The 15,503-nt window shown below is 39.3% G+C and overlaps 1 protein-coding gene across 1 annotated transcript; it reads right to left on the bottom strand.

Annotated features, from left to right (window-relative positions):
- Positions 1–14,285: 14,285 nt before the first annotated feature.
- Or13a18b (olfactory receptor family 13 subfamily A member 18B) lies at positions 14,286–15,218 on the bottom strand. The gene is given in 1 exon segment (NM_001000241.1): positions 14,286–15,218. A coding segment is annotated over 1 exon segment (933 nt).
- Positions 15,219–15,503: the final 285 nt, after the last annotated feature.

Here is a 15,503-nt window from a genome sequence, read left to right as displayed (position 1 = left end):
ACACCAATGGCTTATGCTCTAAGATCAAGAATCGACAAATGGGATCTCATAAAACTGCAAAGCTTCTGTAAGGCAAAGGACACTGTGGTTAGGACAAAACGGCAACCAACAGATTGGGAAAAGATCTTTACCAATCCTACAACAGATAGAGGCCTTATATCCAAAATATACAAAGAACTCAAGAAGTGAGACCGCAGGGAAACAAATAACCCTATTAAAAAATGGGGTTCAGAGCTAAACAAAGAATTCACAGCTGAGGAATGCTGAATGGCTGAGAAACACCTAAAGAAATGTTCAACATCTTTAGTCATAAGGGAAATGCAAATCAAAACAACCCTGAGATTCCACCTCACACCAGTGAGAATGGCTAAGATCAAAAACTCAGGTGACAGCAGATGCTGGCGAGGATGTGGAGAAAGAGGAACACTCCTCCATTGTTGGTGGGATTGCAGACTGGTAAAACCATTCTGGAAATCAGTCTGGAGGTTCCTCAGAAAATTGGACATTGAACTGCCTGAGGATCCAGCTATACCTCTCTTGGGCATATACCCAAAAGATGCCTCAACATATAAAAGAGACACGTGCTCCACTATGTTCATCGCAGCCTTATTTATAATAGCCAGAAACTGGAAAGAACCCAGATGCCCTTCAACAGAGGATTGGATACAGAAAATGTGGTACATCTACACAATGGAATATTACTCAGCTATCAAAAACAACGAGTTTATGAAATTCGTAGGCAAATGGTTGGAACTGGAAAATATCATCCTGAGTGAGCTAACCCAATCACAGAAAGACATACATGGTATGCACTCATTGATAAGTGTCTATTAGCCCAAATGCTTGAATTACCCTAGATCCCTAGAACAAACCAAACTCAAGACGGATGATCAAAATGTGAATGCTTCACTCCTTCTTTAAATGAGGAAAAAGAATACCCCTGGCAGGGAAGGGAGAGGCAAAGATTAAAACAGAGACTGAAGGAACACCCATTCAGAGCCTGCCCCACATGTGGCCCATACATATACAGCCACCCAATTAGACAAGATGGATGAAGCAAAGAAGTGCAGACCGACAGGAGCCGGATGTAGATCTCTCTTGAGAGACACAGCCAGAATACAGCAAATACAGAGGCGAATGCCAGCAGCAAACCACTGAACTGAGAATAGGACCCCCGTTGAAGGAATAAGAGAAAGAACTGGAAGATCTTGAAGGGTCTCGAGACCCCAAAAGTACAACAATGCCAAGCAACCAGAGCTTCCAGGGACTAAGCCACTACCTAAAGACTATACATGGACTGACCCTGGACTCTGACCCCATAGGTAGCAATGAATATCCTAGTAAGAGCACCAGTGGAAGGGGAAGCCCTGGGTCCTGCTAATACTGAACCCCCAGTGAACTAGTCTATGGGGGGAGGGCGGCAATGGGGGGAGGGTTGGGAGGGGAACACCCATAAGGAAGGGGAGGGGCGAGGGGGATGTTTGCCCGGAAACCGGGAAAGGGAATAACACTCGAAATGTATATAAGAAATACTCAAGTTAATAAAAAAAAAAAAGAAAGCAGATACTCCTAATAACACAATGTTAACAAATAATTTTTGCCCACATTACTTAGCCAAGAGTAAATCACCTAGTGCCATCTGTGCCCCCTGGGCAGGGGAACTAGGAGAAGTCAGGGGCAGGCACTTTTGGGTTTCTGCCTGCACTGAGAGTTGAAAGTCAGTTGCCAGGAGCACCTACACACCTGAGAGCAGAACACTCTGTTCCCAGATCCAGCTGAAAGAAAACAGGTCTGCATGTGTGCTGATACACAGGCCTATAGGAGGGTGAAGCCACTGTCAGAGACAGCAAGAGAAGCTAACACCAGAGACAGCTTGATGGTGAGAGGCAAGTGCAGGAACCTAAGCAGCAGAAACCAAGTCTACTTGGCATCATCAGAGCCCAGATCTCCCACCAAAGCTAATAGAGGATATGCAAACAAACCTGAAAAGCAAGATTTAGATTTAAAATAACATTTTATGCTGATGATGGAGGACTTTAAGAAGTCCATAAATAACTCCTTTAAAAATACAGGACAACACAGGTAAACAAATAGAAATCCTTAAAGAGGAAACACAAAAATCCCTTAGAGAATCCCTTAAGGACTTATAGAAAAACAGAACCAAACAGGTGAAAGAAATGGACAAAACCATCCAGGATTTAAAAATGGAAATAGAAACAATAAAGAAATCACAAAGAGGGACAACCCTGGAGATAGTAAACCTAGGGAAGAAATCAGGAGTCATAGATTCAAGCATCACCAACAGAATATAAAAGATAGAAGAGAGAATCTCAGGGGTAGAAGATACTATAGAAAACATGTACCCAACCATCAAACAGAATGTAAAACATAAAAAGCTCCTAGCCCCAAAACCATCCCGGACATCTAGGAAGCAATGAGAAGATCAAACCTAAGGACAATAGGTATAGAAGAGAGTGAAGACTCCCAACTTAAAAGGACAGTAAATACCTCCAACAAAATTATAGAAGAAAACTTCCATAACCTAAAGAATGAGATGCCCATAAACATACAAGAAGCTTACAGAAATCCAAATAGATTGGTCTAGAAGAGAAATTACTCCCGTTACAATATAGTCAAAACACCAAATGCACAAAACAAAGAAAGAATATTGAAAGCAGTAGGGGAAAAAGATCAAGTGACATATAGGTAGACCTATAAGTATTACACCAGACTTCTTACCAGAGACTATGAAAGCCAGAAGATCCTGGACAGATGTCATACAGACCCTAAGTGAACACAAATGCCAGTCCAAGGTACTGTATCCAGCAAAACTCTCAATTAGCATAGATGGAGAAACCAAGATATTCTATGACAAAACCAAATTTAGGAAAATGGGCACAGCTGAAGAAATCATCCTGAGTCAAGTGGCCCTGACCCAGAAAGAGAAACATTAACTGCTTTCTCTCACCTGTGGATATTACCTTTCAAGCTATAGATATGTGTGCTTCCTTTGGAATACTCATAAAGGATACCATCTAGTAAGGCAACATGTAAAGGTAGAAAGGGAGATGACACATACTGTTTCAGAGATGGCAAGGACCTCATTAAATAAGACAAAGGGGGGACAAGGGGTAGGAGAGGTGTGTCACATTGGACCCTCTTGAAACATATCTAGAGATATCTGCTGCAGTAGACGCTTTCTAAAACATATCATATACAGATATAAAAATATTTAAATGGGATTATTTTATAATGGGGCAACAGCTCAACTAGACACCACATGCTGTTAAGTAAATCTGTATTGGTAAGAGATGAACACTTTAAAACACGTTAATTGCTGTACACTGTTGACCCTCAGACATTATAAGCTCTTGCTATTTCTCTTAGCTGTCATCCAGCATGTGATGGTAAGATCCTATTGCAGAGACACCACCTATTTTGCTGTCAACTGGAGAAATCAAGTAGGTACAGACCTGACAGCTTCTTCAGTACTTGCTTGCTCTCACAGTTCTGAAAGGTGCTGTGCAGATTTCTTGGGGAGAAAAACATCACCAATAGCACTCAGTTCTGAACCCTGTGAGCTATAGCAACATCCATAAGCTTGGCAAGACCTGTCCACTGATTGGAAAGTGAAATGGATGCTGTGGGATAAGTAAACACTTTCTCATTGAATTTAAGACTCACTTCTCTATATTGAATTCATTCTTGGAATTGTTAACAAGCCCAGGAGAATGTGGCAAGATTGATCCTAGGTCTAGGTATTTGTAAGAGTATAAAGGTATGAGGAAATGGTAGTATTTATGCACAATAAAATGTTATTCAACCAGAATAACATAGTACCCTATGAGAAAGAAAAGGCATGGGAATTCAGAATAATACATGAAGAAATATAAACCAGGCACAGAAAGACAGATACCACATTTACATGTCACATGTAGAAACGAGAAAACTCTACCTTAGTAGGATAATGATTAATAGACTTGATAATTGGCAAAGCTGTAAAATGCTAAGGAATATAGGACAATGAGAACCAAGTACATTTAGAAAGAATAAGTTTCAGGCACTGCGTGGTGGAGTGAAGACACTCCACAGTCATCTCTTACATATTTACAAGTAACTAGAAGACAGTAGCTCAAAGCTAGAGATGAAAAAGTAACAGTATCATTTACATTATCTATTATATTCTATATTCTAGTATGTATTAACATTCTGAAATAATAACACAGCCAAATCTTGTTTTTCCAAATAGTAACAATGATTGGCAGCATTCATGGCAGATTTATTCATATACCATGTCAGAAAGATTTATCACAGAATAGAATGTTATAAACAGACAACAGTATGGAGTCCAAAGTTTAAGATGTGTAAAATAACTATTCACAGTGAATAGTGAATATATGCTTTCATGCAGAGGGAAATGCTCTCGAAACCAGACTCATAGAAGAAAATACACATCTGTGTTACCTACTGATTATTGTGACCTGAACAAGAGGATGTAGAGGAATTCTGGAATGCTGAAAATGTCCTCCATTTGCACAGATCTGGACTATATGACGGTAGCATAGTGTAAAAGACATCACATGATTAAAAATATGGAAACCTCTTCCTTAAGTTTACCTTGAAAATTATGAAAAGGTTTAACCTGCTTGTCAACATCCCTTTAATTAAAGATTTCCTGTTCATTTTCAAAGTGGTTCAGTGTGTTAGAGCAAATGGAAACTACCTTAACATATATGGGAGCCACATCTCTTAAAGTGGAGGGGGGCAACACCAATGAGAAAGGGAGGGTGTAACATCACTGACATTGCATCACTACTAGAGAGGACACGTGGGGACTCTCTTGTGAACACCATAATGCAATGCCTTTGCCACTCTATATATCCCTTGCCTACACCTACACTCATGCATTTGCTCTACAACAGTGAGAGATAGAATATGAGTGTGTGCCCAGCATCAGACAGGTCTGAATGAACACAAGGAAACATCAATGAATTCGAGCAGGTGTGCCAACATTTCTGATCAAATCTATATCAACCACATTGATAATTAACATGTTCTACCCCAGTCCACTGCAAACACTTAGAAACAAGAATAGAACAATTATAAAAAATGTCTAAAGCCTGATAAACTGTATCTTTCAATAAAGGGATTAAGAGCTCGTTCTGAGCCAAGGCATCAGCAATGCAGTGACAACCTGTAAAATCCTTTAATATCTTGATTAATAAGAAGGACCCACGGAGGAGACTGAGATATCATGCAGGGCTTTGATTGGTGAACCCTGAAACTCCTAGGACAGGAGTAACTAGTGAAATTACACAGGTGCTAGCTTGGAGTCTTCCCAAGTCCACATTGAGACCATCTAGGAAACTGGATGGAGACTGTTTTCTTGAAGAACAAACAGTGGGAAGGAGATTAGAAGATTATCATGACTGTTAATCTGTTGAAGGACAAAGACTGAATTATTACATTTAACATCCATATAGTCTTAGCTTCTTACAGAGTATGTGCTGGCTTCTTAGGAAAAGTACGAAAGTCACCCTGTGTACTTATCCTAGTGGTACCAGTTGCTGCTTCTAGTTAGAATCAAACCATGTGCCCTACACAGTATTATGGAGGAGCCTCAGTATTTGTACTATTATAGAAGATAAACTACAGATAGATGAGGTTGGAGAAAACTCACTTTGTTACCGCCATTTTGCCTGTATGGGCCACCAGCAGCATGCCATAAACTGTTATACTCAACAGACTAACACAGATTTCCCCCCCTCTGGGATAGTTTGAATGCATGACAGAGAGTAGAGTAGCATTAATAGAATACCACAAATCAATACTTATTCTTTTCATACACACTGTGTTTAGCAAGCTTTATTTTGATGCCTGTCACTCCTAAGAATATAGCAGGGATATGTAATACCATCTTACTCAGATGTGATAAGCTAAGATGCTGCTATGTAGAAGAAAAAAAATTAATAGTTTTACATCTGCTCACCCATGCCTAAAAGTGAAGCAGTCAGATGATCTGCATGTACGTGAGCCCTTTGCTCATAGTTCTGTTCTTCTCTTTGTGAAATTAGTTTTTATTGCAAGTGTACTCATTTCTTCCTAAGAGTACATGCAAGCATCCAGTATCCAGGTGAAGGTTTGTGGGAACAAATTCACAACAACCTCTCATGATTACATGTAAGCCAGATCTCAGCAAGGCTGACTTGCAAACCTTCAGAATCTGAGCCTCAATCAGGAGCAAAGCTGCTGAGGAACCTCACCACAGTCAGGAACTGGAGTGTCTGAAGCTGCCACAGTCTGTCAAGACAAAAGAGAGAAAGGAAGCATCTGCATCTCCAGTCCTGTTACCTCAGACCCCTCATTATCTGGCCATGTTCTTGACACTAATATAGACATCTGTAATTGTTTCCTCAGGCGACCCCCAGTCGTGCCATTCCTGATCTGCAGCCACCGGGGAAAGGCTAACACCATCAGGGCTTGTCTGGTATTTTAACTTCAAGGAAGGTGAAGGTCATTTTCTATAGTTCAAAAATGGACTTAAACAATGGGGTAAGGGATTCTCTTCTCTGGCATTTTCTCATCATCTTCTCTGGATGATAAGGTGCCACACCAACACCAGTAGATTCTGTGTGACAAGTTCCACAGACTGAGGCATTAGACCCCAAAGGGAGGAGGTCTCCTGGAACAGGTTGTGGAACTCTCTAGCCAGAGAAAAATATTGAGTTGCATTGGCAGGTTTCCTGCTTTATCTTCTTCTATTCCTTTTCTATACTTACGAGATGTTCCTGATAGCCTGGGCTGAGATTTTTAGGAACAAAATTGGATAAGAAGCCACTCCTTGAAATGGGGTCACTGACCATGACCTTTTTTTTCAAGAGATCCAGCGCTTTGCTTCATAATCATTTATGTATTCACAAAATAGTACTTTGATGAAAACCCTCTCAACAATGTATGAACTTGTATGGCTATGTGTGTGTAAGTGAGGTGGGCTCTGACATTTTGGTAGAGAAAGCATTGTTTTTAAGTATAGTTTTAAGTTGAACTCTGAGGATTTTTAAGAAGACAGAAGCAAAATATTAGATAAAGATTACCCATGGAAATTTACTAACATTTTCAGTACCTGGGGGTCATAACTAAGTGCTCCTGAAGCTCTTTTGAACCCACTCTTGGAAGTTTGCTATTAACTATAAGTGATTTTTTTGTACTTCATTCTGTTAAGTGATAGTCATGTTATATATTTCATTTGTAATTGATTCTTTAAACCCATACTTTGGAAATTGTAATACCTGAATGTTTTGATATTTCCCTGTGTCAGATGATTATGATAATTGTTCTTTGTTACTGCTTCAGGAACACATCTTTTAGAATTATAATACCTGTTTCTCTTGCATCAAAACCCCTGTTTAAAGGCTGCAAAATACACTAAGATTTAAACTGCCTCTGTGTGTGTTTCTGTTTGTCACTACCAGATCTTTACCCACCCAGTGTTTGAGGACCCATGTCCCAGAAAACCCTACAACCTGCTTCGGTGGTCTGTGGCAATAGGGCATGACAGGACAATATTCAACCCCTATCTAGTCATCGATATATGACCTAGACTCATTTAAATATGTTGGTTTCATGTCAAAGCTAGTCTGAGCATTATGGATGGGGAATGAGTAAGTCTGAGTATGAACATAAGGCAAAAATGTCAGATATGAAAAACAGATCATGACTAGAAGGTAGACATTTTGTTGTTTATACAGTGGAATAGAAACTCAAACATTTCTATTATCTTCTGCCCTTTGCCCCAGGACTATTCATTAAAGTTAATAAATTATAAGTTGATGTCCCTTCATGCTGATGTCCAATCACTGGCAAATATGTCACTTTTATAATGAGAGTTTTGCTTTGCAGCTTGATGGTTAGCCAAAAGAGTCACATAAATGAGATTTTACTTTTCACTCACCTTTTCCTGTTGCAGTAAATTCAGGTGACAGATGGCTTCCAGAAAGTGCACGCTGTACTGAGCACAGACTCCTTTCCTGCAAGCAGCAAGATTTTATTGTTCCTCTGAAGCTCTGTCTTCCTTTGTTAGAGGTGACTGACCTTCAGAAATATCTGTCATTTCTGAGATTAGGGCCGGTATATGTGCTGGTGTCTCCTGGGACAGAATCTCAAGAAGAAAGCTCTTAGGATCAATTAAGGGAGACTCATGACCACATGACCCAAGCTCTCTGTAGACTTGTGTGGAGGAGTTTGGTCAGGCAATCTTTTTATTAGAGATCTGAGACTGAAATTTATTAATGAGCAGTGTTTATGATTCTATTTATTTTGTAGAATATTTTCTCCTCTTTTAATTTGCTAGCCTAGAATAATTTATTCCATATGTTTTCTTGCATGTGTTTAACTTCATGTTCCCTCTAATGCCCTAAATAGATGGATCTATCACTTATCTATCTATCTATCTATCTATCTATCTGTCTGTCTGTCTGTCTGTCTGTCTGTCTGTCTGTCTGTCTATCTATCTATCTATCTATCTATCTATCTATCTATCTATCTATCCATCCATCCTAACATCGATCTGAATAGATAAATCTGTAGAGCGATACTGCTTAAATTTAGGGCATTTGTTATATTGTGTTTTATGTTATACTTAATGGTAAACATTCCATAAGGCATGCACCACTATTGTGGTACTCAAAACCTTGAGAAAGAAACCAGAAACTCAATTTTGACTAGGATTAATCATTTTTACTAAAACTTCTAGTAGGGTCACAATTTCTAGCCAAAATCAGAGACATATGACTCAGATCCAGGTGAAAGAATGGCCTTTAAAAATGAAAATCAGAAGAAGTCATTGAATAGCTACACTAGTGAGTTACAGATACCAAAGTGCTGCTCACCCCTGCCACAATTAAGCAGTCAAGGTGAGCTAAAAATATTCTTTGAATATCTCCATTGCCAGGACATAGAAGCCACAGTTTAGCACATATTCAGACAATAATCAGATGGTCATGGCTGTACATATTTCAGTGGGAGCTCAAGGATTCAGAGTTTCTGGGACTTACTTTCCAAGAACTTCGGTCAGAAACAAATACCCATTAGGTACCAAGATAGAAGTAGGTAAAAGTGGAGTTTCTTTGGCTATCACATCCCACACTTGTTCCAGACCATATAAATCAAATCATTGATTCACGCTCAGGTGCAGGCTGGTACCATAGCCATAGAGTTTGTATTTTCACAAAATGATTTCTGTTTTTAATATACATGAGTAAACTGTTGCCTGTGCCCTGTACTACTTGAAACCTGACCCTACCTGCCCTCGAGAGTTGAAGATGAGGTGGTGCAGAGTCAATGACACAGACTCCAGGAGCAGATGAGAAATGCTGCAGCAAACTCATCTGAACACTGCTGCAAGCTCCTTAATGCCTTCTACCCATGACTCAGTGGTCCCTAGAAAGCATCTCTTGTAAACAGCAGTGCCTAATTGGCTGGCATTTTCTGTACAATCAATCCTTGATCTCATAAGCAGTCCTCAATCAGGTTCTCCTGCAGGAGATGCTTTGTGGCTGTGCAGCCTCCTGTATTTTCATAGAGGCAGTCCTGCCATTATTCCTCAGAGAAATTCAAATTTCTGACAATGTTTGTTTCCCCCCTCCATTCTGTTATACTAGAAAACACCAATGCACAGTTTCATTTTTCAAGTTATTTTTTAGAAAAAGAATTACAGAAGCAAATTCCTCATATGGTTGTAGCATTTTCTGAGTTTGTCTAGTAGAACTGAATTTTGGATTATACTCCTGATAGTACTGATAATCTATGGGTGACATTAACTTCTTCCTCAGGGTGTGTTCATTAAGATTCACTCCAAGCTGAGTGAAGTAGAATGATTCAAAAAATAATTGAATCCTATTAAAACATTTACAGTCTGATAGAATTTTATTACCAATCACACATCTATAAAAATCTAATTACATGAAATAATAGCTAATAGATTAGTAAAGGATACCCCTAAAAAGAATGACAAGAGAAATATTATAAATTAGTAATTTGTGGACTCAGATAAAAGTCCACACACCCATAGGCACATGATTTATTACAAAGGAGTAAAAAACACATACTAAAGACAGCATCTTTAACTAATGGTAATGCTGAAACTAGATGATTACATGCAGAATTCATACTAGACCCTTACTAAACTTTAAAAAATCTAGACTCCAAGTGGATCAAGATGTCAACCTAAGACCCAAACACCCTTAAAATGACAACGGAGAATATAGGAATATGTGTGCACTCATTGTCACTGAAAAGGTCTTTCTGAACAGAATCATGGTCATGTAGACATTGAGATCAATAATTGACACATAGGCTCAGTGTAACTGCAATGCTTCTGTACAGCAAAGAACGCCATCATTTGAGTTGAGAGGCAACCTACAGAAAGGCAAAATATTTTTCACCATCTGGACATCTGACAGAAGGTTAATGTATAGAATATAAAAATAATTAGAAAGTAAACAACAAGTAAACAAACAATTCAACTTAACTGGGGAGCGGAACTAAACAGAATTTTCAAAAGATGAACACAAATTGGTAAAAACAAATTTTAAATGTTCAATATTTGTAGTCACCAGAGAAATGCAAATTAAAAATATTTTGAAATTAAGTTTTACTTCATTCAGAATGACAAAAAATCCAACACCCCTCCATCTTAAAAGCCTTTGCGAAATCAGGGATGCAAGGCACATGTTTATACACAATAAAAGCAGCATGCTTCAACACAACAACCAACATCAAATTAAATGGAGAGAAACTTAAAGCAATTCCACTAAAAATCAGAGACCAGGCAAAGCTGTCCACTCTCTCTGCATTCCCTCAATATTTCACTTAAAATTTTAGGTAAAACAATAAGACAACAAAAGGAGATCAAGGCAATACAAATTGGGAAAAAAGAAGTGAACGTATCACTATTTGTGCATGATATGATCGCATATACAGTTGACACCCCAAATTCTATCAGATAAACACTTTCAGCAGAGTGGCTGGATACAAAACTCACTCAAAGGAATCAGTAGCCCTCTTTTCTACAAACGGTAAATGGGCTGAGAAAGAAGTTAATTGAAACAACACCCTTCACAGTGGCAAAAATAGTACAAAATCTAAGCAAGCAAGTGAAAGATCCGTATGACAAGAACTTCAAGTTTCTCTCTGAAGAAAGAAATTGAACAAGATAACAGAAGTTGGGTGTCTACAGATTCATTGAAATTCCCATCAAAATTCTGACAGAATTCTTTACAGATCTTGAAAGAGCAATTTTCAAGTTCATATGCAAAAACAAACAAACAAAAACAAAACAAAAACAAAAACGAAGATAGCCAAAGCAATCCTGTACAATAAAAGAACTTTTGGGAGGAAGCACCTTCTCTGACCTCAAGCTGTATTACAGAGCAATAGTAATAAAAACTTCATGATATTGGTATAAAAACAGGTTGATCATTGGAATAGTTTTTTAGACCCAGAAACAAGCCTGCACATGTAGGGACACTTCATTTTTGACAAAGAATATAAAACCAAACCAATGAAAGTATCTTCAAGAAGTGGTGCTGGTTTAACAGGATGTCTGCATGTAGCAGAATGCAAATAGATGCATACTTATCGCCCTGCTCTAAATTGAAGTCCAAGTGAATTAAAGGCCTCAATATAAAACCAGACAGTCTAAATCTAATAGAATGGAAAGTGAGAAATAGCTTTGAATGCATTTGTATAGGAGACATTTTCCTGAACAGAACACCAATGGCTTTCTCTACAATCAACATTTGATGAATGGGACCTCATGAAACAAAAAACTTTCTGGAAGGCAAGGAAGACTCTCAGTAGAACAAAACAGCAACCTACAGATTGAGAAAAGATCTTCACCAAAGCTACATAGTAATAATGGCTAATATCTGAAATATATAAAAAATTAAAGACGTTAGATTTCCACAAACCAAATATCCCAATTAAATATGGGGTACAAAGAATGCGGTACATATATGCTCTTTCCAATTTCTTTCTGGAAGCACCCAGAGCGATGAGTTTTCCTCTTAGCATTGTTTTTAGTGTGTCCCATAAGTTTGGGTATGCTGTGTCTTAATTTTCATTAAATTCTTAAAAGTCTTTAAATTTTTTTCTTTATTTCTTTCTGACCAAGTTATCACTAAATAGAGCATTGTTCAGCTTCCACGTGTACATGGACTTTCTGCTGTTTTTGCTGTTACTGAGGACCAGCCTTAGTCCGTGGTGATCTGAAATGATGCATGTGATTATTTCAATCTTCTTGTATCCTTTGAGGCCATTTTTATAACTGGCTATATGGTTAATTTTGGAGAAGGAACGATGAGGTGTGAGAAGAGGTATATTCTTTTGTTTTAGGAAGAAATGTTCTATAGATGTGTATTTGGTTCATTCTTGTACATGCTGACCTCTGGTTGAAACACCACTATTTGTTGAATTTTTATTTATTGACTTTACAACCTCACTCATTGTCCTCTTCCCAGTCACTGCCTCCCACAGTCCTTTCACACTTCTTATCTCTCCTCCTATGGGAAGGTGCTCCTTCTTGTTATCCCTGCACACCCTGGTACTTCACATCTTTTTGAGACTAGGTACTTATATTCCAACTGAGGCCAGACAAGGTAGCCCAGCTAGTAGAACATATCCTGTGTGCAGGCAGCATCTTTTGGGACAGCCCATGCTCCAGTTGTTCAGGACCCACATGAAGGTCTGCATCATAAGCCCATCGCCATGAGGCCCTGCCATGCTATAGGCCAAACAATTCACACAACTATGTAATGAAACTTCTGGAACCATGAGACAAAAATCAATATTTGGAAAATGTATTTGGGTCACAAGGATGAATTACTGTTCCATGTATGATTTACATCACAAATCCTGGTGTGGTGCAGCAGTTAGGAAGAATAAGGAAGTAAGCTGATGAGGAATGGACGTAGTTTGAAAAGGATACAGCATCTCAGTAGCTGTTGTTGCAGATGCTCCCCTTTGTCTGCTGTGTTGTCTTCCCATCAATATCTCAGCAATGGAAACAGTTGCACTTTTTCTTCCTCTCCCCATCCCCCTCCCCCTCCTCTTTTTCTCTTCTGTTCTAAACATGTGTTAGCCAGGAGTGGTTGGTCAACACAAAGTGGACTCAAGCATATTTTGTTTTGGCATTTTTCTGTCTTATTGGTTTGGTCTTATTTTCCATTTTACAGAGAGAGAGAGAGAGAGAGAGAGAGAGAGAGAGAGAGAGAGAGAGAGAGAGAGAGACAGGGAGAGAGAGACAGAGAGAGACAGAGACAGACAGAGAGGGAGGCAGAGATAGAGAGACAGAGAGAGACAGAGTGAGATAGAAAGTAAGAGCAGACAGAGACAGACAGACAGAGATAGACATAGATAAACAGAGAGACAGAGAGGAGAGAGGCAGAGAGACATACACAGAGACAAAGAGGGACACAGACAATGAAAGACATGGATGGAGAAAGATTGAGAGACACTTATTGGATGAGTAGGTAGGATGAGGAAAGAGTTGTGGGAGTGGAAAGAATATAATTAAAATGTTATACAGAAAAAATTGTCTATGATTTATTCTTTGTTGACTTATATGTAAATGTGAAGGTGTTTAAGTTTCCTGTGCAGTTTCCCTAAATCTCTTGTTAGAGATAAATAATCTTTTCTGTGCTTCTGATTATTTATTTTCATTGTCATAAATAAGTTGGAAACCCATGTGAGAGTTCACTGTTGAAACTTAAACTTCATCTCTGTTTACTGATTGTATCTGTCCTCAAACCAGTTGCAACACCATTGATGTCCATAGCACAGCAAGGAGTTGCGAAATTGTAAACCTGAGTACCTCTATTCTTGATTCTTCCCAAGATACTGAGACCACACTTGCCCTGTAAGGTTACTTATGAAATTTGGATTCATTAGCTGTAGTTTTTAGCCAAGGCTCTGTGGTATTCATAGGGTGGGACTGGATGAAAGACTGTTTTTTGACTATCACCAAAGTCATCCACTGAATATCTTTCAGCCAAGGAACATGGACTCCCTAGTTAGATAAACTTTACTTTTGAAATGATTTGTTTTTGTCAGGAGATAAAGCTGTATTTTTATTTACACTGACTCAAAAAAGGTACGGTGAGTGGAATTGTCCAATCTTCTCATCAGTTTTCTAAGCAACAATAGAGACACCCAACTTTATGAGACTGCTCTAAGTAAATCATGTTTAGGAACAATTCGGGCCTATATAACAGCCTACATATCTCCACTTAATGTGAGAAAGAGGCCAAAATCCTGCCCAAGGCAAGCTTGACATTCTTGTTCCTCAGTGTATAGATGAGGGGGTTTAGGGTTGGGCTGAGGACTGAGTATAGTACTGAGGTAAATTTGCTTCTTTCTGGGTTGTAGCTGGATCCAGGACTGATATAGGCACAGAACACAGATGAATAATACATAGTGACCACGATGAGGTGGGATGAGCAGGTAGAAAAGGCTTTCCTCTTGCCCTCAGCAGAACGCATGTGTAGGATGCTGGCAATGATGCAGCCATAGGATAACAGGGTTAACACAAAGTTGATGCCTCCATAAAAGGCATCTGCCACAAGAGTCATAAGGCTATTAACATATGTGGAGCTACAGGAGAGCAGGAGGAGTGGGGGTATCTCACAGAAGAAGTGGTTGATGACATTGGGGCCACAGAATGACAGCCTTGTCATCAGACCAGTGTTGATAGATGCATTCAGTGCACAGACAGACCACACACCAATGGCCAGTATCCCACACAGTTGTGGGCTCATCCTAGTGCTGTAGTGGAGGGGAGCACAGATGGCTACATAACGGTCATAGGCCATGACTGTGAGTAGCAGCAACTCAGAGGATCCAGACCACACAAGAAAGAAGAGCTGGGTCATGCATCCCTTGAATGAAATGATGTTTTCCTCAGATAGTAGACCAACCAGTGCCTTTGGCAAAACAGAAGAGGTGCAGATAATGTCCATGGTCGCTAAGTTGCACAGGAAAAAGTACATGGGGCTGTGGAGTCCAGTGCTGGAGGTGACCAAAGCAATTATCACAATATTGCCCATTAGAGCCATTGCATATAGGGACAGGAAGCAGCCTGTCAGAAACAGTCTTAGACTAGGGTGCTCTGAGAATCCTTGCAGAACAAACTCTGTCACTACTGTCTGGTTTTGACTGACCATTTTTGTGTGGAGTGTGCAATTGACAGATGTGTAGCTTGGCTTCTGAGAGAAATGTTACACTTTACTGTGCTGAAGTCTGATTTTGAAAATTGATCATCTCACCATTCTCTGATGTCAGAAAGGGAAAGAGGGAATATATTTGTATCAGTGGAATTTTCACCTAGGGTCTCTCTCTCTCTCTCTCTCTCTCTCTCTCTCTCTCTTCTCTCTCTCTGTAGATTTGGATCAAGAAGGACATCTGTTCTTCCCCTATCCCTTTGAACATGTGAAATGAGTATAGCATTC

The sequence above is a fragment of the Rattus norvegicus genome, chromosome 1, assembly GCF_021556685.1.
Source record: "Rattus norvegicus strain SHRSP/BbbUtx chromosome 1, alternate assembly SHRSP_T2T, whole genome shotgun sequence".
Lineage (NCBI taxonomy): Eukaryota > Metazoa > Chordata > Mammalia > Rodentia > Muridae > Rattus > Rattus norvegicus.
The sequence above is the reverse complement of the archived record's forward strand: the minus strand, read 5'-3'. Positions and strand labels throughout refer to the sequence as shown.